Here is a 26,534-nt window from a genome sequence, read left to right as displayed (position 1 = left end):
CTTAATTTCCTGGCCTCGAGGCTAACAGCAAAATATCCCCCGAGACGTGAGGTAATAAGCACAAGTTTGTCTCACTTCTAGAAAAATATATTAAGAAAGACGGGAGAGTTTTCAATTTTTCCTTCATTAAACTGGAAAGGCATCGACCTATAGCATTGTTGTCTTGCCCTAAAACCGAATTAACTTGAAAACCATGAAACGTTTACTAATAAAAAAAATGAAGATTCCTGTTATAACCCGCTCCCAACTAGTAGACAAGCGACATCATTCAACAACCAATCAGTTTATACGTGTGTCGAGGGTTCCAAGGAACGCGAAGACTTCATAAACCTTCAGCAAGTTCGAACGTGTTCGTAAGTTAAGAATTGTCCAAACCCACCCATAGAAATACAATTAGGCGAGGTGTTCAAGAGTCTGCCCTCCCGGATTCTAATATTGTAAAACACCGCAGTCTCCCTAAGAACCATGGGGAAGGGGGCATTTTAATGCAATCTTGGCCAAGGCAGCGAAGGCTGACGCCTTGAAAGGAAACCGTCCGGTCAGTCATAAGAGGCTTGGACTTGGTGGCCCACATAATGCAAGACTGCAGATGACACAGGGGACTATAACTACCGCTGTTTTCAAGTGTAAACGCATGGACCAATCAACTACAGATGACATGGGAATATAACTATCGCTGTTTTCATGACTTCACCTCCCCTAGTCCCCCATCTTTTGAAACGTCCATCATCAGCATTGTTACTAGGAATTACCAGAGTCGGATCATCCAATCAAGCTTGAACACTCTTGTAAATGCATGGACCACTCATCTCGAACAAGTTTAAACTCTACGCAGTAAAATTCAACTTCTATTGAGCAGGTAACAAACTTTTGCCGGCACAAAATTAAGGTTGCAACTATGCAATTCTGGAATTCGGAGTCAATCTAAGCCCGCTATTCCTGTCTTCATGGCTCTTGCCAACACCACAGACCCGCCCTCCACTCAGTCATTTTGTCTTCTGACACCAGACAGATAACTACTAGGACAGTTAGATACCAGTTGGCACAATGACAATCCAGATAATAGGTCAACAGGAAAATAAATTCAAGAAATCACCTAGATAACTGCTAGAAAAAAGCTTCTATTTCTGGTAGCTGAAAAGGAATCTCTCCACAAATCATTCCCGTCTTTTTTCTCACCTCTTGACTATTGAGATGGTCACATTTCGAAAAGTCCAGTTTTCATTCCACATGCAACCCATAAGCTGAATAGTTCCAGTTTTCATTCCACATGCAACCCATAATCGTACTTGTCAACTATTGCCCAAAGTAAATGGCCAATGAATACCAAATCATAGTCCACAACATCCATGAACTATACACGTCTGAACTCTCCATTATGCTGCTCGACACTAGCTTCTTGGTGCAAAAACTATTCACATTCTTATTCTGCTCATTACTAATATTTTATTTTATCATTATTAGTGAAGAAAGAAAGGACGACTAAGATGGTAAAAGCTGGTGCATAATGATGAAAGGATGGACCTTATTCAACCTGGTTGCTGATCCTCAAGGAAAAATTAACCTACATATCATAAAGGTGTGTTAAAACAGGGGAACAACCTTACCTGAGGTTTTGCACCACCGCCATTAGAACCAAACCCCTGGTGTTTACACCCACATTCAACATAAGTCTTAAAATCCTCACTATACTTGCTCTGTTCAAGTAATCATGCAGCAGTGAAAAGCACACAATGCAGTGCATCACAGGAGGGCAGTGGCTGAATCATCCTATTCATTGTAAACAATGAAATAGACCCACATTCCTAAGTAACTGTTTTCCCAAAACTTCCAGAAACTGCTACCATTAACACAGCAAGCCGCCATCCAACACATCAGCAATCATATTGTGCCTTCCAATGAGAAACACAAAACTAACACTAACCAAAAAGCTAAAATTCCCAGAAACGATCCCCTTTCAAGAAAATGCCTATTATGAGACAGTAATTAAACTAATTCTTTGATGACAAGACTGGAAGTGGCAAATGCGTGAGATTAGACACGCCACCAACATGGCCAATGAGAAGTTGATTTTCAAATCAAGGAATAAATAAAAGCATAGATAGGAAAGCCTGTGGCTAGTGGACATCCAAAGAAGTTTCTCAGCTAACCTAACATGCCATTGCCCACTGCCTCTTGAAAGCATTTAAGACTTTCTACAAGAAAATTGACAAAAGCTTAACCAAAGTTCAGTCGAACTTGTGTCCATTAAGAGTACTTGCAGCACAATAAACCATGTAACTCAGTAAAGTCTAAGATTCCTGTAGCAGATTACCTCAGCCCACCAGACATTTCCAGATTCCGACAGTTGTACTGTAAGTTATAAGCAGCTGCAAGCCTGAAAAGTTCTCTATGTAATTAAAGTAGATTGCAACAACTAGTACTTTCTAAAAGCTTGAGCAGTGTGCAGTAACTGTAGGAGCTAGCCGCACAAATTTGGTAACATGATTGGAATGTTCGTATTTGGGCAACATAACAAAGGGAAGGTGAAGCAAAGCAAAGAACAGAAAGTTGCTGATTTTATTGAAGCTTCCTTGATGACTTCAGAATCAGACTGAAATTACAACAATGCCTCGCTGCATGCCTGCTCCAACCCACCAAGCATAATCAGCATGTCAAGCTAAAAAAAACTGAGAAACTTGGGCTTTTCCACTGGAGATTATACAAACACTGATTTTAACCGATAATCTTGACCATAGATTTTAACTGATAATCTTGACCATATATAAAGTGCCACCATAATTACGAGGATATAAAACTTGCTAAGATGAAAAGTTGAAAAGTGCACCTAACATCCTGAATTTAAAACAAGGAACCAGCAGATAGAATTCTGAGAGACAAGCTATGTACATGACAGAACAGTCATCTGATGGTTGCAAGTATCCAGAGTTAAAAGAAGCCAGCATCTGGCATTACATCTGCAACTTGATTTGAGAACCACAAAGAGAGCAGCAACTTGATTTGTGCTTCAGGCAAAGAACATTTATCAATCCAGTTGTGCAAGTAACAAACACCAATTCTGTCTTTGGTCCCCTTTATGCTAAAAAATAACAAGCCCTGGATCCTGGCCTATTGCAGATGCTATTAAAACCTTTTCCTTTTCATTCGTGAAATATCATCAAACCCATCATCATACAATACCTGCCTACCATGCCTGTAATTTCCTTCCTGCTCATCAATGCCTCGGGGTCTTCTGGGTGCATTTCCAGGACGGTTCCTAATCCGTCCATCAAACTCCCTTTCCCTCAAATTAGTTCTTTCATGGAACTCTGGGTTATCTTCCGGAAAGAACCTAAAAGGTCGGGGGCCATCCCCTGGATTAAGATGAAAATTTTCACTACCAGCACCATTAAAAGGAGGCTTAAATGTACGGACAGGTCCCCGCCTCTCGCTAAATCTTCTTCTATCTTCCACATTCCCATCACCACCAAGGTCATGAAATCGACCAGAGTGTATGGGCCCTCCAAAGAACTCATCACTGTCCGTCCTTTCTCGAGGATCTGTAATACCAAACCTCCTACTGTTTCTGAGAAAAACCCTTCCTGTTTGGCCCCTATTAGAGATAACAGACCTTGAATGACCAGGATCTGTTTCCCTGGTATCAGGAGGTCGAGATAAGAATGGTGGAGAGCCATGCCTCCTAACAACCATTTCCCTGGGAAAACCAGGATGGTCAGGTGATCTGATCCTCCCCATACTGTAAATTGGTGATCTTCGATTAGACAATTCTGAAGTCCCACCAAACCCATCTGGAGATCTTCTTCTGGCAGATGACCATGGACCTGGAGAACGAGATCTAATTGGAGATTTTGAATGAATTTGGGGAGGAGTCCTTCTCTGAACAGATGAATAGTTCCTAGTCCCTTGGACAAAATGACCATCTAACCCTTCATATGAAGGTTGGGGTCGCCTAAATGCCTGCTCTGTACCATCATCAGGGAATCCCCTCATATTCTCAGTGTGCCTTGCTCCAATAACTTCAGAACCCTCTTCGACAATGTTTCGAGGAACTCTATGCACCATTTGAATGCCCCGTGCAGCAGGCACATCTCTCCCTCCAGGAGACCGCCTCCTTGAGGGTACATTGCGGAAAACTGGTGTCTCATCATCCAGTGGCTTCCTCCCTCCCCGTGCAGTACCTACAAATGAACCATCTGGTGCGATATTATAATTAATAGATTCAGAATCAGCCTCAGCAACAGCAGAAGCATATTTATGCCTGCGAACAGCAAAATCTGATGAACCATTGTAAAATTCTGAACCATAGTTTCGTTCAGAATCTCTGTCACCACGAAGAGTGTCAATCCGGCTGGAAATCCTCCCTCTACCACGGACAAAATTCATTCTAGAGTTTCTGGGGAAATGCTCTTGGTGTCTATCTCTTGAGAATCTGCGAGGACCATCAATATAAATTTCATCCCTGAGACCAATCATTACGGGGAAAAATCAGCCTATAATACATATAGTAGGCCTTCAAAAAAAAAAAATGGAACACAAAAGAGAGACAAATAATGGTAATAAATAATCACCTCCCTTGGGGATGTAGTTTTCCACCCTCAAGCAGCCCGTCAGGTAATCTTTCTTGGTATGATGAAAAAGGCCTGCCTGATATAGATCTTGTCTTGCCAGGAGATGATGAATTAGAAGCTCTAGGCAAGTTTATAATCCGACTCCGGCTGCTGCTGACATCCTTAGCCATATCACCACCATTTAAAGATCCCTCTATCTCAGGCAACTCATTCTTTTCCATGTTATTTGTTTTAATGTTCTCTTCTGAACCTTGCTCAACAGAAACTAAAACCCCTTGACCTGCAGTAATGTCTTGTCCAGATGACAGTTCTGTCCCCTGACCCACAGGACAATCTTTCTTTCCAGATAAGTCAAGTGTTTTTCTTTGAATGGTTGTGGTTTCCCACTCTTGCTCTGCCCCACAAGTTGGCATCTCAACTGTTGGTGATTCTTTCACAGAAGCATTATCAGCATCTTCAATGGTTCTGGTGATGCATTCTTTCACAGTACCTTCATTGTTTTCAGAAAGTTCTATTTTAGAATCATTTTCCTCAACAAGGGATGAAATATAATGATCATCACCAGCAAGTCCAGATTTTGCCTTTTCATGTTCAGAATTACCATGACTAACATCTTTTTCCTCACATTTCTGACACTCTTCCGCAGCTTGCAGATGCGGGTCTTGGACCTCGCCATCTTCATGCTTGTGTTCTTGCCGCTCTTCATCTATATCCATAGACATAGTATTACCATCGGACTCGTAGCCAGAGCCATAAGAATCTTCTCCTATCATATCACCAGACAAGTTAATCTTTTCCTCATCGGTTACAGAAACCTCACCATTTCCATGTGAACCTGCAGGGACTTCCTCTGTGATTTTCAGTTCACACTGCTCCAGGGCATCACCATTTCTGTCCATAGTAATTGCAGTATCTATCTTAACAGAAGCATCTAATTCCTCACCACTGTGACCTACAGGCATAGAAACCATTTCTGAAGAAACCTGCCCAGCACTTTCAGGTGCTTCCTTTGGCATAGTGTTCCTAAGAAGGGCACCATCAACATATGTGGTATGCTCTAATCGGTCTGATGCATTGCCACTTATAGACAAATCTGTTGAACAAGTAGGTTTTGCTAAGATATCTTGACCTTCCCTCACCTGGTTATCTGTTGAACATGAAGGTTGTCCTGTAGTATCCTGAACTTGCATCACTATTTTACTTGCTGAACAAGGAGATTGCTCTCCAGTATCCTGACTTTGTAGCACCTGTTTATCAGGTTGGATTGACACCCCGCCTACCATCCTGGGTGTTTCTGGTTTGCCATCATGAAATGGTTCTGGTTTTATGAATCCACGACCAACTAATTTCAAAGAACCAAAAGCTGAAGACTTCGAGGTTTCTAGACTACCCTTCTCTACTAGCTCCCGCTTAACCAAAAAAACAAATGGATTGACTTTGGCTCCTCTAAGATCATGTTTGAGGCTCCCATCAAATGGTTCTGATTTTATGCCCCTACAGTTAGCCATGGTTGCACTGCCTGCTGACAACAAGCTTCCAGGCAAGCTAATGTTAGGAATAATGCAGCTTTCTTTATTAGCAGAAGAATTGGAATGCTCCTGGCTTAAGTTAAAAGAAGGAAAGGATGGACTGAGACGAAGATGAAGAGAATCCTCAGATGTACACTCCTTGGCACAATCAGAAAATGTTTGGGGGAAACTAGATTTGCACTCACTGCTATCAAGGAGTTGCCTTCCATTACACATACCAGTTCCAACTATTCCAGTAGTAATATCACATTTGACACCAACTCTGTTCCACCCATCAGCAGTTTCTTGAGCAGCATGTTCATCACTAGAAGAACCATCCCATGCATCCATAGTAGTATTCAAATCCCAGTTCGATCTGTTAGCAAAAACATCAGTGCTGTCGGTAGCAAGAATATTGTCCATTTTGTGCACAACACCAGTCTCGCCCTTGCTTAAAGACAAATTCAATGAAACAGCTCCTACATTTTCATTATTTTGACTGCCATCATTGCTATAACATTCCAAAGATGAAACATCGTGTTCCTTTAAACCTAAAGAAAACTGAGAAGTTACTGAAGCTACAGGCATCTCTGATTTACACTTTCCTTCCAATATTTGTTGGCTGCATATCTCTTTACCAACATTGAGTCCAGGACCTTTATTGGATTGTAAATTCAACTCAGTTTTCACTGAAATCAACGTGTCGGCAGACTTTTCTTCCACCACAGGCTTCTCTTGTTTGCCAAACTTAGCCAAAGAATCAGAATGGGTTGCAAGGTTCTGTGCTTCAACTTTAACTCCTGAGCAGTTCTCAGCATTCATTTGCACAATGCTGTCCAACCTGTTCTTATTTTCTTCAGCTACAGAATTCTTGACTGGATAAGATAAATCAGAACTCGCTCCAACACTAGAATTGGAAGGAGTTGACTCCTTAGATGTGCTCCCAGGTTCTTTCTGTGAATAATCATTTCCCAACACTGGCACAGATTGTTCTTCTGGTGGAGGCGAAGGAGGCCAGATGAACCTCCTTTTCTTGATAGGAACACCTGCAATGTTAAGACTAGACTGCTGGGCAAGGGGTTTAACCCCAGTCTGCCAATAAAAGATTAATGAATCAATATTCGGAGGAAAAACATTTTAAATGTTCTCTAGTCTTAGTTAACAGTAACTCGAAAAGAAAATAAACACCTCTTCATTTCCTGACACCGGCATCACTCCAAAGTTTGCACGTGCACAACCCTTCTCAATACCTTAACAAAAATGATTTGCGGATTAATCCCCCAGCAACGTGTCCTGAGGTGCCTTCAAACCCAACCTCAATAATTACTTAAATCAAGTTTGCAAATTTATTTCTTTTAAATAACTAAATCAGTCAATTTCTTGAGTCTTTTAGCACCAACCAACCAAGGTTATTGCCAATGGTAGTTAGCACCTGCAGACAACATAACACAATCCTTAATCAGTCCAAAACAAAACTCCATAAACAAAGAAAGACCAAGAGAAAATAAACTTCTGATCTTGGAAAATATTCAACGAACTAGATCCAAATTATGGTTGAATTATCAGCAATAAGTATCCAGTAACAATTTCATAATCTAAATAATCTAGATAGCTAAAACTCACTCTCATCTTAATACTGTCATTAATATCCAGATCTAAAAAAATAAAACAAGCTATTTCCTCAGCACAAATAATAACTAACAAAGCAGCCAATCAAAGTAACCGAAAGCCCAACTCATTCAATGAGACTGTGAATTACACAATAATAATTTGAGAACTAAAATCGAACAAAGTTGACCTAAATTCACAATCATCAATGACCAACTACCACTAATAAAACAGACAAAGCGGATTATAAGGTGAAAAGAAAAAAAGTGTGAATCAATTACAATTTAAATAAGATATTAGCAAGGATCCAAATATTTCACTTTTCAAATCAATAAATAAATTAATCATTTATAAATTAAATAAAAAAACAACAAATCTCCTTTAAACGATTTTTTTTAGCATTTGATTGGATAATCTCTACTCGGTTTCCAGACATGTTCAGATCCAAAATCGGAAAAAGAAAAGCCAGACCATTTCAGGGAAGCTAGGAGAATAAGGAGGGAGAAAAATGAACAGGGCTTGTAGACGGAATCGGAGACTAAGAGGATTTTAATTAATCAAACAAAAACACCAAACAGATTAATTACCTGATTAGAGAAAGAGAGAGAGAGAGAGAGAGAGTAAGTGATTTTGGAGAGAGCTGATTAGAGAAAGAGAGAGAGAGAGAGAGTGATTTTGGAGAGAAAGAGTGAGGAGAAAGTGTTCTGGAGGTTTCTTCGCAACTTCAGCGAAAACACGGGGAGGAAGAGATGGAGAGAGAGGGGGGGGAGGAATCCGAGATTGCTTTGATAAGTTGTTGCTTGGGGTGAGGGCCGTGGCTTTTAATAAAGTAGTCACGGTCTTTCTTGTAATTTGACTTTCTTTCTTGTTTTTATTTAAAAAAATTTAAATTAATTTTATTAAAATAAAATTTTACAATTTTAATAAGTTTATAAAAAAACAAACTAAAAAATACAATAATTCCAGATACACATTTAGGGTCGTTTATATTTATTTTTGAGGTCCAATTATATTAAAAAAAATATTTTTTTATTTTTTATGTTTTTTTTTTATTTTGATATGTTTAAATATTTTTTTATTTTTTATGTTTTTTTTATTTTGATATGTTTTTTTTATTTTAATATATTTTTAAATAATTTTTTTTTTTAAAAATCATTACTGCATGTAAAAAACACCCCTGATCTTTATTTCCCTTTGAAAGTCTTTGGATCCCACGACCACACCTTTACCTGTCATTATCGACTTCCCATTTATACGTTTCTTTCGGAACATTTCTATAAAGATCAGTGGACTTTCAAGGAATTTGTTTTTAAATTAACACATTTAAAAAAAAAAGGAAAACTAACACAGGTAAAGATGAAATTAAAAATAGCACGGTAAAAACAGTAGATTTCAAGTGTGGTATTTTATAATATCATATATAGAAATCGCGATTTTCCTACCAGAATATTATTTTTTGGAAGAAAAATCGACCACGCAGTTTTCAAAAATAAAATATTCAAACTAGAAAAAACACCCATTTTCGTTATTATTTTGTGCTACTTAAATTTTAAGCCTAAGCTTGTTTGGATTTTGTCATTTTCTACCCTCGAAGCGAGAGAGCAGCTACAAGGAAAAAAAAAAAAAAAGAGTGACCTTGCAGGAGCGCACTTGACACAGCATTGGATCGCTTTCCCTCGAGGTGGGTTTGCCCCCTAAATAAATAGACTTTAATTAATTGAGGCAAATTGCAATAATTCATTTCTTAGATACCAAATCCAAACATTCAAGGAACCTTGAGGAATAAAAACAAATTATGCAAATTGGAAAAGGTTACCGTGTGCTTCATGGGTGCAATTCGACTAGCACCAGTATAGGAAAAATATTATTTTTCAATTGTATTTTATTATTTAGGGGAAATACTTTTTTATAAATAAAGATATTTTATTGTTGTATTTATGGCTAGTTTGCATATATTCGCAAGCTTTTTCAATATCATGGAAAAAACTAGAAGATGCCGTGATTTCTTGGAAAGTCATGGCACTGGGTGGTCGAATATATAACTATTTCATTGTTTTTTTTAAAAACTTATATTTTTTAATGTATTGTCATTTTAATTTTTTTAAAATGTATTGTCTAGTTATTCATCAGATTTAAAATTTATGGTTTATTTTTTAGCTAGACTTTGCTTTTTTGTCTAGTTATTCATCAGATTTAAAATTTACGGTTTATTTTTTTGGCTAGACTTTGCATATTTTTATTTTTTACTGTTAGAAAGAAAATAATCCCACACGCACATCTAGTTTATCTCGGTGAAAATCTGTTTCAAGAAGACAATTTTAAAAAGGTAACAACACCCTTTTAGCTTTTACCATTCATTTGGCTGTTCAATCAATTACATTTACCTTTTTTTATTTTTCCTTTTCGCCTTCAAAACGCGTTACATTACAGCCTCGCAGATGCGCGTAAAATGACGTAAAATCGGTGTAGATTTTGAGGTTGTTTTATCACTCGTTGCTCGACGAGGACCCCTATCTTATCGTCGCAGTATCCACCACAAAAAGTGGCACGATACCTCAAGAGATAATGACAATTTCATAAGCAAAAGCAAAAGTATGTTTATCAGGGAGGACCACACTAGTCTTCTGCTCTTGAACTGTTGCTAGACTATACTTTCCGCGTAAAGACACAATTGCTTACAAGACTAGGCCTCTCACACGCAGAGAGATTACCCCTAATGGGCACCAAGTAGTGAATTAGCACGCAAGTATAAACTACTATTTTATCATCGGTTGCTATGAAATCAAAAGAAGCAATTCTCCTAATGGATACGGGAACCACTGTTGTGAACCTGGATTTCATCGGTGAGTGAACCCAAGTTTAAGTAAATGTTAGAAAATACAGTTGAAATTGTATTCTTTTAAAATTTAAATTTATTTTTACTAAAAATTAGTTTTTATAGTTTTAAATTGTTTTGATATATTAATTTTAAAAATAAAAAATATTATTTTAATATATTTCTAAATAAAAAATACTTATTTCTCTTGTCCACTTTACTATTCTATAACCCAAGCCTTCTGTCAAGATGACCGGATCCAGTCACAACTTTGTAAAGAAAGTTCGCTCAATTCACTGAATGAAGGGGAAACATCAAAATAAAGCCACCAAGGAATGCTGATCTATTTTTATATTTTAAATTATTTTTTTTATAAAACACTTATTATCATGCTTTAAATTTAATAGTTAAAGTTCAATTGATAAAAAGTAAAAGACTATATTTATTTTTTAAAATTTATAAATTATTTTCTAAACTTTTTTATATTTATTTAATGTATTTATTTATTATTAGAAAAGTTGTTAACAAAAAATATTTTTTAATTAAAAAAAATTATTATTTATTATTTTAATAAATAATAAAAAATAAAATATTAATAAGTTATTTTTTATAATATTATCAAATATAAAAAAATAATTTATTTTTATAAAATATACAAAATAAAATTACTTTTAACAAATAAATAAATAAATAAATAAATAAAAAGTTTTTAAACCTTGAAAAGTCAGATCGCCCTTTGAGATATATAAGAATATTAATTATTTTTTAAAATTTTTTTATTTAAAAATCTATAATAATTTAAAAATACAGAAAAATAAATTTAAAGAAAAAATAAATTTTTTTAATTAAAAATACTTTTAAATCGAAAAAACAAACGGGCTCTGCCAGAGAAAAGGGGCAATAATTTCCTTCCTTACGGGGTCAACTCATCCTCCCTGATAAGCGGAGCACATGGCCTCCAGGGTCCTGAAATCTTTCAGAGTTGATTTCCGAGGAGACCCGAACACTACGTGTTATCTCCAATCCCGCCAAGCTACATTGATGTAACCCGCCTCTATCTATCAAAGGAGCTCGGTCCACAAATTGACAGAAAGTCCAAACCATTAAGTAAAAAGCAAAGAGCCCATCAAAATTTGAGAACATCACCATTCCATTTCCAAACAAAAACCCAAAGTCAAATCCATTAACCCAAACCCTTAATTTACTTACAACACAGTACCTAAAAACCCTAATTACCAATCTAATTACAATCCCCAAAAAACGCAAATTTCTTGACAGCAATATTATTCTAAAATTAAAAGCCCTAACCACCGAACCCGTATAAAGTTCTTCCCTGCCTCTTGAGTGCGTACACCACATCCATGGCAGTGACAGTCTTGCGGCGAGCATGCTCGGTGTAGGTCACAGCATCTCTTATAACATTTTCAAGGAAGATCTTGAGTACACCACGAGTCTCTTCATAGATCAAACCACTGATACGCTTGACCCCACCCCTACGAGCAAGACGGCGGATTGCAGGCTTTGTGATACCTTGAATGTTATCACGAAGAACCTTACGGTGACGCTTGGCTCCTCCCTTTCCCAGACCCTTGCCTCCCTTTCCACGTCCAGACATTTTCTTCAGTTAATGAGAGGATCTGTGGGGAAAATTCCAACACAAAATTGGTTACCACTTCGATAAAAGTTAAAACGCCCGAGAAATTGAAATCTAGCACAGGAGAAGGAAAAACAGAAAAGCTCGGTGGAGAATTAATTAGAATATTGATAAGATAAATTGAGTCCGAACTTTCTGTAAGTTACCTGCATTTTCTCAGAAATGCATTGAAAAGAAAAAACATTGCTCGAACATTAATTGACAGGAATGGAGATTATTGAAGACGCAATTCAACATAATTGGTGGAAAACTGATGCTAATTTATTTTAGCTGCTCCTATGAAACCCTGATTTTCATTTTAATCGAAAATGAACAAAAGCGATTTTCGAAAAAGACATCAGACGGTAAAATCAAATTGACCCGAGAATACGACGTTCCAAAAGAAAGGAGAGGGGAGAATACAAAGAAGAGATAAATACCTGAACTGCAGACTTGGAATTGAATCGAAATCCAGATGGGGATACCTGAACTGCAGACTTGGAATTGAATCTCGAGGTAAAGAATCGAAATCCAGATGGGAGAGACTTGTCTGTTTGTGTGATGAGATAAAATGGGGAGACAAGTCGTATTTATAAGGACACGTGAAGGAGGGTGCTTGGGGGACGATCCGCGACGAATGTTTTGAAGAGGACTTCGGACCGTTTGTTTTCAAACTGGACGGTTGGGATTATAAGATTTGTGGCGACGCGGACCGATGACGTGGCGCTTTTAAAATACGTGCTAGCTTGGGATGGTGCTGGGATTTCAATCGTCGAGGGGAGAAGAAAAGGATTTGTGTTTTCTTGGGCGTGATTTGGATCCAATTCGAGTAAGATTTTGGAGAGTTTTGTTCAATTTCAGTTGATTTTGTTTGCGGGGAAGGTGATGCCTATGGATTGAAAATCAATTTGGAGGTCTGAACATCATAAACTCGGCAATTACAGGTTGAAGGAACCTGTCAATCTATGTATGTTCTCAGTTCCATGAAGGAGTGATCAATAATGAGGTGAGGGTGCCTTTTTTTTAAATAATAAATTAATATTTTTTTATGATTTAAATATATTCATGTTACAAATATAAAATATTTTAATATATTTTTAAATAAAAAATTAGCAAAAAAATAACATACACATGTTAAAAATTTATTTAAAAATGCGGTTTAAATTATATTTTTAAAAATTTTTAAATTTATTTATACTTTTAAATTATTTTGATATACTAATTTTAAAAATAATTTTTAAAAATTAACAAATATTATTTTATTATATTTTTAAATAAAAATATTTAAAACTACCACGGCTAAAATCTCAAAACAAACACTAAAACCTCACCTGCACAAAGCACGAGAGAATGAGGCGGGCTTGCCACAAACCACACCCGCGCAGCAGAAACACTGTGCTAAATTGGACCGGGCCTTGCCCTTTGCCACACCCCGAACCATCACCCATCCTTCGATGTTCAAAGTTCAAACACCAGCTTCACCACAGCCAACGGTACCAAAAATAGCAGGATGCTTGCGTGCGTTTTCTTCTCTAAATATCCGCAAATGCTATCACGCTCTTGCTTCATAAATCCACGGCGGTCTCTTCTTCAGCTATTCACCACTGCTCATCGCTTCCCCGAGAAACTAAATTTCTCCTCCTCTCCCGCTCCAGAGGTTTTAAAAAAACACATATTTTTTAAAGTAGGTTTTGTTTAACGATTAATAATTATTCGATACCTTTTTCCGCTAGGTACCGTTAAATCATCTAGACGACGAATGCGTTGATTTTTTGCGATGGTTGGAAAGGAAAGCTGGAGTCGAAATTTCTTCAAAGCTTTACATTGGCAAATCCGCGTACGGCAGGTTATTATCGTGCCCGTATTTTCTTAATTGGCTGATTTTTCCATGAAATACTTGATTGATGATTAATCGAAGTTTAATTATTGCTTATTATCGGTGCTGGTGTGGATTAGGGTCAGTTATTTGATATTGCGATGGTGTTTGGCCAATTTCAATAATCTTACCTCGATATAACAATATCCGGAATTTGTACCGTTTCCGATTGAATCGAATCGAATCGAATAGAATCTATTCGAAAGACATTGTGCGAATGGAGTGGTGCATGCAATAGACATAAGTTGGACTTTCGATGATCTTGATAGAGAATTCTGCAGCTAGTTGATCGCTGTTGAGGTGCGGTTGGAGGAATTTTTGGTGCTTGTTGTTGTTGTGCAGTGCTCCATGGAATCATGTAACAAATGCTTTTTCAAAAAGTGCTTACAGCTCTCTTATGATGGGGTGCTTTTAGTGATAAACAATATTGCATGGCATTTTGAAATTGAAATTGGAAACCGTGTATCCCAGCAGGATGAAAAACAGGGGAATCTCTTGGCGCTTGGATGTGTGAAGCAGTCCTTAATTTTTATAAGGTGTGCAACACCTTGGACCGAATTCAGTTGCATAAAATGTGCAGCTTGTGAAATGAGCTCATCCTTTAAGGCCTTAAGTCAACCTGTCTTTGTGCTCCTGTTTGACTGATGAAATCAAAGCTTCTCGATTCTTTTACCACATGAAAAGTTTCATAGCAAATGCTCAAGATGTGTTTGCTGGATCTGGGAGAAATTAATGATATCATTGACCTCGATCAACATGTAAATTTGGTTATACTATCTGAAAGTGGTTCCAACTAATTACTTGGCCATGGTAATGCAAATACACATTCCTGTGCAGAACTTGCTAGTTTGTCAATTGGGCTTTGATTCTTATTCTGAATCTGGGATTGCCACCAGTTGATCAAAGATAGTCTATTACACATTACTTTGGAAGGACTGACTATTTCTTGGTTGGTCAACTTGTTAAGTTTGAGCACTTCTGTGGCTGCATGAGGTAAGGGTAAACTGAAAAATTGAAGGCATATCCTGCACTCTTTTGCCCCATGCTGGAGTGAACATCAATAGAGTTCAAATGCACGCACATCCTATTTGTAGCAAATAGAGTGCCTTATCACCTTAGCTTGTGCCAGGCATCTCTTATATGCGTGTCTTTGTTTGTCTCTCAAATAGCTCACTCACTTGAAGGAGAATATTTATAGTATTCAAAGGTCTTATTATTTTCAGCAATCAACTGGGTTTCCTGCACCTCATCAGTAATGAGGAAATAGCTTAAGTATCGGAAGGCCTTTACTACAATATAGCAGCTGCAACTGTTGATGAAAAGTATATTCTATCACTAAAACACATGGAGGGATGGATGCTCTCTTTTGTCACCAGCCTTGTCAAATTTCTTTCAAAAGTAAAAAAATTAATGATGCATGTTTTGGCTTACAGGTCACTGTTTGCTTCTAAAAGCATACAAACTGGAGAATGCATACTGAGAGTCCCATACAACGTGGTATCCCTCTTGACACATAGTACTGCTGCTATAGCGGTTAGCAATTTTCTTACCCTTTTTTTTTTTTTAAGGTTGGCCAATATTTTCTTACTTGATTTCTCAGCAAATAGCACCAGATAATCTACTTCCGAAAGTTGCATCTTTGTTAGACAATGAAGTTGGCAATGTTGCAAAGCTTGCTATTGTCATTTTGATTGAGCAGAAAAGAGGGCAGGTAAGCTCAATTATGTTATTTTATTCATCTGATAAAAAGTAGGCTGAAGGAACAATTTCTTGTAGTTGCATAGTTGTGCATTGATTGACATTGCTATTTCTGACTTGTATGCTTAAATTCAAGGAAATATAAAGAAATTGATGGCCTATATATATATTTCCTGCAGGAATCAGAGTGGGCCCCTTATATCAGCTGCCTACCTCGGCCTGGAGAAATGCATAGCACGGTTTGCATTATCACTCTTTGCATTTTTTCATTATTAGGATCATCGGTTCTCGAAAGACATGAGTCTAATAAAAATATATATTTCCTGAAGAACAAGATATTGCAGGAGTAATGTCTCTCTTATTGTTTGAATTTCACTAGAAACTCACCTCTCTTGTTGCTTGATTTCTTACAGATATTCTGGAGCAAAAGTGAGTTGGACATGATTCATCAAAGCACAGTATACCAAGAAACAATTAAAGAAAAATATCAAATTGAAAAGGATTTCTTGAAAATTAAATCAGTAAGTTTATTTTGTTTCTTTCCAGAGAATCTATAATCTCATATGAAGTTGTAATCAAGAGTTTTGGAGAAAAATATGTCTAGATAATGTTGCAGTACAGTTTTGCTGATTCATCATGTCTTTCTTGCTCTTCACTTGAAATGCTTTGGGATGAAGTGGGATGGTTGTGTTCCTCTTAATTTTGAGAGGTGGTTTACAAAAAATCTCTAATATAGGAATGTAGGACACAATTTCAGGGAGCTAAACATAAAGGGATGTAGATAGATAGAGAGAGGATCATGGTGTCATCCATCGCTACTCTTGTTTGAGTGAAAAAAGTGGGCTCAGGAGCACATATTGATCTGTTTGGTCGGGTTAGAGATATGCAGCAGTATCACATAGTTGTCAACACATTTAACATCCATTTAACATTTCAGATTTATCTAACTTTTGGAAACATCAAACTTTGTAAAGTATATGCTGGTAACTGATGAGGGATTGATAGTTGCAAGGTCAACCTTGATTTTTGTTCACTCAGTATACACGTGATTGTTAGCTCTGCTTGCATTGAGTGTTGTGATTGTGATTAAATTTCGTATGCTTTCAGGCTCTCGATCACTCCCCAGAAATTTTAGATGGTATCACACTTGAGGATTTCATGCATGCATATGCTTTAGGTGAGCGATTTCTGCAGAAGTAATTGCTATCCATGATTTGTTTTCCTTCGTGAATGCCCATATTTTGAAGAGAGAAAGGTTTATTGTTTGGCCACTTTTGTGATTACTGGATTATTCTGAGAAACGCTGCATCTATATGTAATTAGTTTTTATGAGTCAGTCTGTCATAACCAAAATGGAAGGATGGGCTCTAGGTAAAGAGTTACGTGGTACTATGCTACTGTACTGATCAACTATGATTTCAAAATACTTAAGAAGCTTCTGAATTATATTTCCTGCCCTGATTTTAGCTGTAATTTTCTATGTCTGTAATCTTTCAGATTCTTATGTCAACTTTCTTATGCATGTGACAGTTAGATCTCGAGCATGGGGAAGCACAAGGGGTGTATCCCTGGTATTGCCTTTATAATGACATCATTTATTTTGTAGAACATATTTTATATTTGCTTGTGGTATATCCTTTATTTGTATAGTGTTTTATTTGAATTGTTTGGTTATTCCATAGATTCCATTTGCAGATTTTTCAAACCACGATGGGGTTTCTGAAGCATTCTTATTAAATGATGAAGACAAACAGGTCTCAGAGGTATACACTTTCCTTTTCTTTTTCTGTATAAGAGTTAAGAGTTTAATACTACAACAAAGTGGGAATATTTTTTTTTTTTAAATCTTCTGTCATTTCATAAAATCTCCTGTTGTTATTCAAGAAATGATGGTTGAAAAAAACTGTCTCAGAGTACTACAAAGTTTGAATCACAAAGGGACCCTCTACGATGTATTGTTTTGGCTTCTATTGATCTCAAAGAACAATGCCCTATAGGAGATTTTATTTATTGTTTGTTGGAGATTATATTTATCATTTATGTATTCTGCACATGTTTTCAATTCTAATTTAATTATTTAAATCCATGCATGCAGGTCATTGCTGATCGTAATTTTGCTCCTCATGAAGAGGTTAAATACTGAAATAGTTTCTTTTCTTTAACAGTAATTATATTTTCCTGCCGAAAGTAGTCTTAGATTTTCTAATTAGAGAACTGAGCAACGTGGGACTAGCATTTCGGATTCAAAGTTTTGCTAATAAATTTCTGCCATCTTGCCATTTACACAGAAGAAAACTGTTATCAAATGATTAGCAATAAAGGTAATCACAAAAAAAAAAAAGTGTTCCATTTGCAGTAGTTGCAAAATACTGTTAATTCTTATAGTCACAAGACTTATGCATTGTTATTGTTGTTCTTAATAGTTGTAGTACCATAGTGTTGATTCCATATGGTTTTGGTGTGTCACACATGCTTCTTATGAATGCATATCTGGTTCTTTTGGGGGCCATAAGATTGTACTTTTCATCTTCCGTCACCCTTGAGCTGAGAATTTAGATCATCTGAAACACCTGTGTAGGTGCTGATCAGATATGGAAAATTTTCAAATGCTACCTTGCTGTTGGAATTCGGATTTGTAGTTCCACACAACATCCATGACCAGGTTAGTCTTGAATTTAAAGCTGCAAAGGTGTCTAATGGCACTTTGTCGTAGCAACATCCATTCGGATTTTGCTTGCTACTATCTTGCCTGTCAATGTTATCAACCATAAATTATTCTATTGAGCAGAAACACTGTCATTCCTATTGTCTCTTTTGGATTCTCTTAATTAGTATTTCCTTGTACTTGAACTGATTCTTTATTACTGCCTGATGCCCAAAACTATTTTTTATGTCATATTTTGTTACTGCCTGTTTTTCTATGTTCCCAATTGTGGACCTATCTCTTACAAATGTTGTTTGTATTCTCAGGTCCAGATTCACATTGACGTGCCCAATCATGATTTTCTAGGTGAAATGAAGTTGGATATTTTACGAAGGCATCATTTACCAACCACAAGATATGCCAATGACTTCAAGTTTTCAGGGGATTCTTTCATAATCAAGTCAGTATTGTGGGTTGGTATAGTAATTGTGCTATCTTGAACTTGTTTTGATGAAAATAAAACATAGAATAGGAAGCCAATCTTGAATATGAGTAATAGTGATGCTTTTGGTGGACCCTGCTGAAGTGTTTGCTTCACTTTAGATATTATTTTATGATCACAGCTCGATTTCTTCTGAGCTTTAGTAATTCAGTTCTTCCTTTTAGCATTTAGAAGTGTCAGCTAATGTTTCTTATGATTATAACCAATGTGGGCAGTGCATGTTAGCTAATGTAATCTTATGTCTGCACTGGCATTAGTGCCTGTGTTGACGTGACATGATGATTATTTTTGTTGATTTCATCACAGGGAAGTAAGGTCCGCTAGAGGCAAAGGAAAAGGTCTGCCACAATCACTACGTGCATTTGCTCGTGTTCTTTGTTGCAACTCTTCTCAAGGTGTGCCTCAGATTGCATTCTTTTACTTTGTATGAAATCCATGTCTCAGGACCTGTAAATAGGGCCACAATAGTCTTGAAAATATTTCCTGATTTATAATTGCTCTTCAGATTTAATTGATTTGGCCATGGAAGCTGAACAAAATGATGGTCGTTTAGCTCGATGCCCTTTAAAAAATAGCAGCAGGGAGATCCAAGCACATGAGATCCTGTTGTCAAGAATCAGTCAACTTATTGAGGAATATAATGTATCTATGAAGGTGAACATGCTTATCTTCCCCTCATTGATTGATTGGAGCTGCAGGTTTAATTTTACTGTAAAGAGTCAAGATTAGGTATTGAAGTTTTCAAATGGGTGAAGCATCGGATTTTGTTGGCTCAGCTCCCATGGCAATTGGTTCTTAATACAAGTTGCCAGGATATTGACTGTTTCCCAACATGTTAATAAAAAAAATACATGATAGATATTTGGTTGGTAAGTGGACAGTAATCTCATGTTGCATGTTATTTGCACAGCTATTCCTTCATCAATTCGTTATGCCCCTCCATTCGATTCCCCTTTTACAGTTTCAGCCATTACTTGCTTGTTATGGTATCTCTTGCATCCTGTGAATTTCCTTCTTTTTTTTGTTTTTGAAACTCTTGCGCCTTGTATCTAGACTCTTACTGGAACAAATTTTTTTCCTTTACGGGCTTTTTTCATTTGTTTTAAGCCTTTTCATGCACTGTACAGTCATTGGAACCACCTGTTGCTGCTTCTGTGTGCAAAAGATTTGCTCTTCGAAGGCAGATGGCTCTAGATCTCCTCACTGGTGAGCTTCTTGTCCTTGAATCTGCATACACATGGCTGAATAATTACTGTGCTACCTTGTTACAGCATTCCACTACCAATGATGATGCCAGTGCCTGTGGGAATATTCGGGAATGAACAAGTAAATAAGAGCAGAATGTTCATTTTCTCCGTCACATCCTGGTACATGTAAATTCATTCAAAACTGCAAGCAGGAAGTTCAGAAAGAAGCCAGTTTCTAAAGCTAGACTGACGTCCAAGTGCCCTTCCTGGGTGTTTACAAACCTGCAACATTATGCCGGAAATCCCGATTGCAATGAAGATAGTGCAAAGTACATCGGTTTTTTGCAACGTAGGGTGCCACTAAAATTTAGAAGCTACTGTACTACAGCTAAGGTAATGCTGTTGTGTCCATACCAATCACAGGATTTCGTTAGTGCTGCCCATTTATTACGATATTTGAAGCCGAAGCAGCCTGCATTCACCCTTTTCTTTCTCTTTGTTTTTGTGTGTAATTATGTGATAGTTATCAGAAAACAGAGTAATTCTTGTTTCGATTTTAAACCAAACAATTTGCTGTGCTCTAGGCCACCGGCAACTCGATGACGGGTGGAACTTAACGGCATATACCACCTTCTTTTATTCTTTTTACCGTATGGAAAGGGATCAGAGGTGGCCCCAACTACAACAAAACCTGAATAACATAGATATTCCAAGGTTTAAAAGCCCCACGCTATGCTTGTCAGAGAGCAAAGGTCACAGGGAAGTGGGCACCCTGTCAAAACCGGTCACCCCTTGCTCCTATCTAGCAAGCCAGTCACCGCAGGTGATAAGGTTTTCACCTCTCTGTAGGCCTGTACATAACCTGAGTTTTTGGGGACTTGAACGCATTTTTTTTCTAGAAATAACTTGTTTCAGAAAACATTTTAAAAAGAATATCACAATTTAAAGAGTTACATATATTTCAAAAAAAATATAATTTTTAGTGTTCACTTCTTTTAAATTAAATTGTTAAATAGCATGTAAAAATTCATAATAAGGAGCGAGGATAAAGAAAAAGAAAAAAAAGATCCTGAAAGCTAAAACTTTGATAATAACACTATCATTATAAAAATCTTGTCGAGATGAGTTCAAGGATACTAATAAATATCATGAATGATGATCGCAAAGGGTCGCGAGTTGGTCCTGTGGTGGGGGGCTTGACCAACTTTGGGAGCAACAGTCCCAACACATCTACCACGCCAATCTCTGACCGGCGTCGCTAGGATTATAATTGCTCTCCCTAGATTATTCTCACTGGGATTGCCTATAGTTCCTTGTACAATTTCAAACCTGAGCCTCCAACGCACTGAGGAGAATCCCTTGTGCTACAGTTTAGCAAAATTGATCGCTCGAAAGAAAAAGATGGCCCTATTGCATCTGGAATATAACAAACAAATGGGGCACGACTGTTAAGAACAAACAGTTTGCTTTCTTCGCAAGGATGTGACCACATGCTGCAGACAGGTTTAAATGGTACATTTTAATTCAGAGGAACTGGCTACATTCTGGATCCAGGCAACATTGAGAAAATGCAAAGCGTAGATGACTGGATATGATCAAATTCGCAATTGCAAATCAACTTTAGTCAATCGTGAACGGCTAAGAAACATGCGGTCAACGCCATATTTAACCAAAAAATAAAAAGGAAAGAGAGAGAACAAAGAAAAAGAAAGAATCTTTCAGCATATATACAAGTGGGAAGTCTCCAACACAGGTATCAGATCAAGGTGCGTGAGAAACTGCCCCGAGTTATTTGAGTGTTAATGAACATCGCATCCTGTTGCTAGTATTCAAAGAAGATGCTAGAACTCCTCATGATTTAAGAGCCCAACGCAGAGGATATTTTCCCTTGAATTACACAGTTTGCTTCAAGATCCAAATTTATGATATATATGCCTTCACCACCTCCGAATAGTTGCAGACTAAACCTGTCCTTGGACAGGTTATTTTACCATCATTTCTCTTGGCCATTTCTTCAAGTGCCTGCAAAAGCAACAAAGACGTCAAACTAATCAGACTGGTGCAGCAATGTGCTTAAGAGATATCTTTATACCACATGCAAAAATTGAACCTTAGTGCTGTAAACATAGCCGTTAGGCAAGACTTGGGGTGGGTTCTCTGTGTCCATTAGTTCTTTAGTAATGTAGCAAACTAGCTTTGAGTGGTGCTGCTTTGAGTATGGCAATGGCATTGCCAACTTCCTGAAGCTCTCCTGTGACAGTGGATCTTCCTTGGTGCAATCATCTTCATAACAGTAGCTAAAAAGGGTCAAGGCAAACAACAAACACTTGGATAACACATCAAGCAATAACTCCAGTACAGAATGCTGCCTTTCATCCGTGAGAGAGATGCAAGTCATGATGTGGAAACTGTTAGATCACTGTATCATTTAGTTTTTACGAACTTTGCCATCACAAATTATAACATATTGAATGAGACTGGCAAGGGATAAACTCATCTTCTCTAATTTTTTATTGTTTGAAGCACTTTGCTACCATAGCTTATAATGTATCAAACAAGACAGGGTGCATGCATGTGCGCACGTGTGTGGGTCGGGGAGCAGTTGCATGGTAACAAGTCAATTAATAATGGATACGGAGTTTTCAGGGCGGATAACCCTGCCTGTAGAAATATATTCAGCAACGGCTCTAGAGTCATGCCATATAACCTGCAGAATTCCTGTTTAAATTGTTCTACCAAGTAGTCCCATTGCTTTGGTTCAAAAAAAACCTGAAACAAAACACCAGGTATCAATCAGTTTCTCCCATTAACCTGTCAAGGGAGAAAAGAGCAATAGAAACAAGCATAGCAATTTCATATCCACAATCTGTCAGATGAATCTACCATAGGGGAGATATATCTGGACACAAGATAATGTGTAAAGAAGAGCCACAGATGTAAAATTCTCTAACAGGTATTTCCAGGTCTATCACTAAATCACACACTACCATTAAAATATCCAAACTGAGTTTTTTTCCTACCAGTGCATAGATGAATGTATATAGAAAACACAAGCAACAATTGACAGAATCAAACTAGAATACCAGAAAGAAATTGGGGAAATGAACAGGACAGATTTTTTTTGAAGCAGAAACTAAGTTTACATTCACTTGAAGTCCAAAAAGTTTCATTCCAGAGAAGGGCCTGAATAAACAGAGTACAAATCCAGGTAACTTTAGATTTCCCTTCTGTACTATTCATGGATGTTTTAAAATGAAAAATTCTGGGTATCTTATCTCAAGTTTGGTTTTGGTGCAGCTTGTTCTGGATGTATTGCAGATCTCAGTTTGGTCATTTCCATTGTTGATACATCTTCCAACTTTGCAAAAATCAAAAGATCTTGGGCTGAATTGAAATTCATCCTAACCAAACCTCTAAATTAAATGCTTCCACATGCAGTCAATGTAACATTTTGTGTACCAAAGTCATGAAGAATGCTGTCATTTGCAGTAAAACATGGCCTTTATTCACTGAAACCAGGTTACCTTATAAACAGCACAATCAGGATTGCTCTTAAACGCCACTATTGCAAAGACCCGCTGCATTTCTTTCATATGCGTTGTTGCCCATGGTGCGAGATACTTCCGAGCATATGTAATGGCACGCAGGTGGTCTTCTGCTCGTACTAACTCTACGTATTCTTGAAGTCTCAACTGGAACTCAAATTTGCTCTGTCATCCATGAAAGCAGTGGGCATTAAAAGTATGCCACCAAATGTTTTAGAATCTTAAGTAGTTGCTGTCCAATTTTGCAAAGAAACTACCAACATTGATTTAGAAGTATTAAGTAACATCAAAATAATTGAAGAAGCATTGTCAGATAGGGGGTTCCTTCACTGCGATGCAAATGCACATTTTAACATGAGTTTGAAGATCAAGGTATGACATGAGATCGGGGATGGAAATTTAACTAAAAGACATACTCAATACTATAGTGTCTAAATTAGAATATTCTTGTTGAGGAGATAATAACACTGAGAAACTAATCATTGAAATGTTAAGTCAAACCATTTATAACTTTCTTAATATTTAGGGGACTATGATAGGTGGTTAGACATTATACTTGATCTTCAAATAAAAATCAATCAATTATTGGATTGATAATAAATTAAATTATTGCACATTTTAACATGAGTTTAAAGATCAAGGTATGACAAATCGCATAAATAATCCCCAGGAAAAAGAAATATGTTTTTCTGCAGTTATAGAACATTTCAGTTCTTGTCAAAATCAAATCCCCAGTCCATAAAATTATTTACAAGAGAAGGACTAGAAAAGATTAGGTGGTAATCAAGAATTCAATCCAAGACCATTTAACATCTTTTCCAGTATCAATTGTCAATCAAACACACTCATTTGTTTAATAATATAGAACTTGGTAACATTCATTCCAGGATCAGAATTTCATGCACTGTTTGCAAATGTTTCAGTTAGTGGCAATTCCTAGAATAAGCACAGTAGAGACCACAACATGTCCACAACTTAGTCATGAATATACTTAGATACTTTAATTCTTATTTTATCTCTAAGTATGCTACGATTAATGAATATACAGCATGTCCCAACTTAGTAATGAATATACTTAGATACTTTAATTCTTAGATTTTATCTCTAAGTATGCTAGGATTAATGAATATACTAAGGTTATAGGATACCTATTTTAATTCATAGATCTAATTCTAGCTGAGCACGCACACCAAAAAGAAGCAGATCCAGCAACTGAGATAATAACGAGGGCAAATTTTTTTAGCCTCTATCCGAGAGTTGGCATTCAAAAATGATTAGCAATTACCTTTGACTTCTTCAACCTTGATTTGTTATCAGCACACCATGCTAAAGCAGGAGCTACCTCCCTTTTTTGAAGAGCATCAATAACCCTTTTCGACTCCAAAAATACATCAATGTCAACAAGATCCTGGCATTGAATTCACCAAATTATCAGAGCATGCAACGTAGTTACCGGATATGCTGCAGCATAGAAGCAACATCCACAATTATAAATTACCAGCATATCGCTGCTTTCAGCTAGCTTCAATCCAGTATCGTAATATGACATTCGTAGCATATAATCTACAAGAATTCGCTTCATCCGCGTGTTATTCCACTCTGATAGATTCTCCGCATCAGCTGATTCTAAATGATCGATCCGTGCTCGACACCTCTGCGCTTGTAAGTTCTCTGTCCGGCTTCCCTCTTCCAACTAAATAAATGTATCAAAGTACGTACACACTAAAATCACTAAAGCTAAATCCAAAAACAAAAAACAGAAATTCACCAATCACATCATTATATGTCACTCGAAAGCACCAATAATTAATCATCTGACTAAATATTTCACTTCATAATTCGATCGATGAAATGTCAATCAATTTCTCCGTTTATTAAACCACAATAAAATTCAAAAAAAAATTATAGTAAAAATCAAGTAAAAAAATCTTCTAAATCCTTCCAAAACAACATTTTCTTGAACTAGTTATAATCATCTCTCATCATTGTTAAATTAAACTAAAATTAACAAAAAAGAACCACAATTAACTAAAAAATTAGCTAAACGACATCGACTGGGTCACTTTCATTTTTTAAAATCAGTATACCTTTCTTTTCAGTCCTTGCAATCTGGAAACGAGAGAAGTGAGATGCTGAACGGCATCGTCGTTGGACATGTCAGAGTCAGCGGCGTCATTAACGACGGAGATAACGGAAGAGACTTCCTTTTCTACGGCGCGGTGGTTGGTACGGATCGTTTTCTTGTAGTGTTCGAAAGGAACCCGCAAGAACTGGTGTTCAAGTTTCAAAGATTCAGTCAGTTGCGTCAGTTTTGAGGACAGAGCCGTTGACGGAGTAGTGGTTGAGGTTGTTGTGGTTGGGATTGTGGAGTTGCCGTTAGGGAGGGAGTCCATTTCCATCGTGGAAGTAAAATCAAGATTCGCTTGGAATTGCTGAAGATGGAAAAGAAAGAACGACCAAAGCAAGCAAAGTGCAATTATTGGTTTTGGAAAAACGACATGCGTTTTGGTCTTATTCTTTTTTTTCTTTTTGGTTAATGGGTGGTGTTTGGTTGATGGCTGTTAGATAATCTGGGCCAGCGCAGGACAGCGGGGTTTTAAGTTTGGATTCGGTGGGATTGATATTGATACGCATACGATGGTTTCAGTAATTTGGGTAGAGTTGTAAACGACGTCGGCGCTGATATGGGTTGGCAATGGGCTTGAGGCCCATTCACTTGTATTCGCTTGAGATACGAGTAGAATCAGATAAGTAATGGCTTCCCGGTCTCTTTTGTAAATCCAAACATTCACATATGAGCAAACTCAAATTCCAACAACATCTTCAAAGTAACCAGATGATCGTGCTACCATTTAAAACATTGTAAATGGTTGCATTAAATTAGTAGGTTAAGACAAAAATACAGAACAAATGCTCAACTGAATGTGTTTCTTTTTATATTTTAAAAGTA

At 37.1% G+C, this 26,534-nt stretch overlaps 4 protein-coding genes across 10 annotated transcripts; 1 reads left to right on the top strand and 3 right to left on the bottom strand.

Annotated features, from left to right (window-relative positions):
- Positions 1-2,530: 2,530 nt before the first annotated feature.
- LOC105121139 (uncharacterized) lies at positions 2,531-8,481 on the bottom strand. 3 transcript variants are annotated; one of them, XM_011019707.1, is made up of 5 exons: positions 8,370-8,481; positions 8,272-8,324; positions 7,265-7,508; positions 4,569-7,168; positions 2,531-4,459 (listed from the first exon to the last, which is right to left on the bottom strand). In XM_011019707.1, the coding sequence occupies exons 3-5, from the start codon at positions 7,286-7,288 to the stop codon at positions 3,124-3,126; spliced, it is 3,960 nt and encodes a 1,319-aa protein (XP_011018009.1). In that variant the 5' UTR covers positions 7,289-7,508; positions 8,272-8,324; positions 8,370-8,481; the 3' UTR covers positions 2,531-3,123. The 3 variants fall into 3 exon arrangements, with proteins under 3 accessions (XP_011018009.1, XP_011018160.1, XP_011018081.1); XM_011019858.1 differs by having other exon boundaries at positions 2,531-4,429; XM_011019779.1 differs by having other exon boundaries at positions 7,265-7,326.
- A 3,101-nt stretch (positions 8,482-11,582) lies between these two features.
- LOC105121335 (histone H4) lies at positions 11,583-12,717 on the bottom strand. Of its 2 annotated transcripts, none has more exons than XM_011019956.1 (2): positions 12,618-12,717; positions 11,583-12,136 (listed from the first exon to the last, which is right to left on the bottom strand). In XM_011019956.1, exon 2 carries the CDS (start codon positions 12,112-12,114, stop codon positions 11,803-11,805), a length of 312 nt encoding a protein of 103 aa, XP_011018258.1. In that variant the 5' UTR covers positions 12,115-12,136; positions 12,618-12,717; the 3' UTR covers positions 11,583-11,802. The 2 variants fall into 2 exon arrangements, with proteins under 2 accessions (XP_011018258.1, XP_011018338.1); XM_011020036.1 differs by lacking the exon at positions 12,618-12,717 and adding an exon at positions 12,573-12,613.
- Positions 12,718-13,561: 844 nt separating this feature from the next.
- LOC105121466 (SET domain-containing protein) lies at positions 13,562-20,724 on the top strand. Of its 4 annotated transcripts, XM_011020231.1 has the most exons (16): positions 13,562-13,789; positions 13,866-13,978; positions 15,442-15,505; positions 15,609-15,719; positions 15,886-15,945; positions 16,120-16,227; positions 16,814-16,883; positions 17,237-17,277; positions 17,389-17,469; positions 17,802-17,837; positions 18,285-18,368; positions 18,677-18,810; positions 19,159-19,247; positions 19,358-19,506; positions 19,980-20,058; positions 20,124-20,724. In XM_011020231.1, exons 1-16 carry the CDS (start codon positions 13,643-13,645, stop codon positions 20,138-20,140), a joined length of 1,383 nt encoding a protein of 460 aa, XP_011018533.1. In that variant the 5' UTR covers positions 13,562-13,642; the 3' UTR covers positions 20,141-20,724. The 4 variants fall into 4 exon arrangements, with proteins under 4 accessions (XP_011018533.1, XP_011018454.1, XP_011018615.1 ...); XM_011020152.1 differs by having other exon boundaries at positions 13,563-13,789; positions 19,980-20,724; XM_011020313.1 differs by lacking the exon at positions 13,562-13,789 and having other exon boundaries at positions 13,918-13,978; positions 14,483-15,505; positions 19,980-20,724.
- An 817-nt stretch (positions 20,725-21,541) lies between these two features.
- Positions 21,542-26,092, bottom strand: LOC105121698 (LisH/CRA/RING-U-box domains-containing protein). Its single transcript, XM_011020474.1, has 7 exons — positions 25,672-26,092; positions 25,083-25,277; positions 24,870-24,992; positions 23,564-23,749; positions 22,675-22,808; positions 22,150-22,336; positions 21,542-22,061 (listed from the first exon to the last, which is right to left on the bottom strand). Exons 1-7 carry the CDS (start codon positions 25,981-25,983, stop codon positions 21,960-21,962), a joined length of 1,239 nt encoding a protein of 412 aa, XP_011018776.1. The 5' UTR covers positions 25,984-26,092; the 3' UTR covers positions 21,542-21,959.
- Positions 26,093-26,534: the final 442 nt, after the last annotated feature.

The sequence above is a fragment of the Populus euphratica genome, unplaced genomic scaffold (genome assembly GCF_000495115.2).
Source record: "Populus euphratica unplaced genomic scaffold, PopEup_1.0 scaffold1.1, whole genome shotgun sequence".
Lineage (NCBI taxonomy): Eukaryota > Viridiplantae > Streptophyta > Magnoliopsida > Malpighiales > Salicaceae > Populus > Populus euphratica.
Note: the sequence above shows the minus strand (reverse complement) of the source record. Positions and strands in the feature narration are given on the sequence as shown.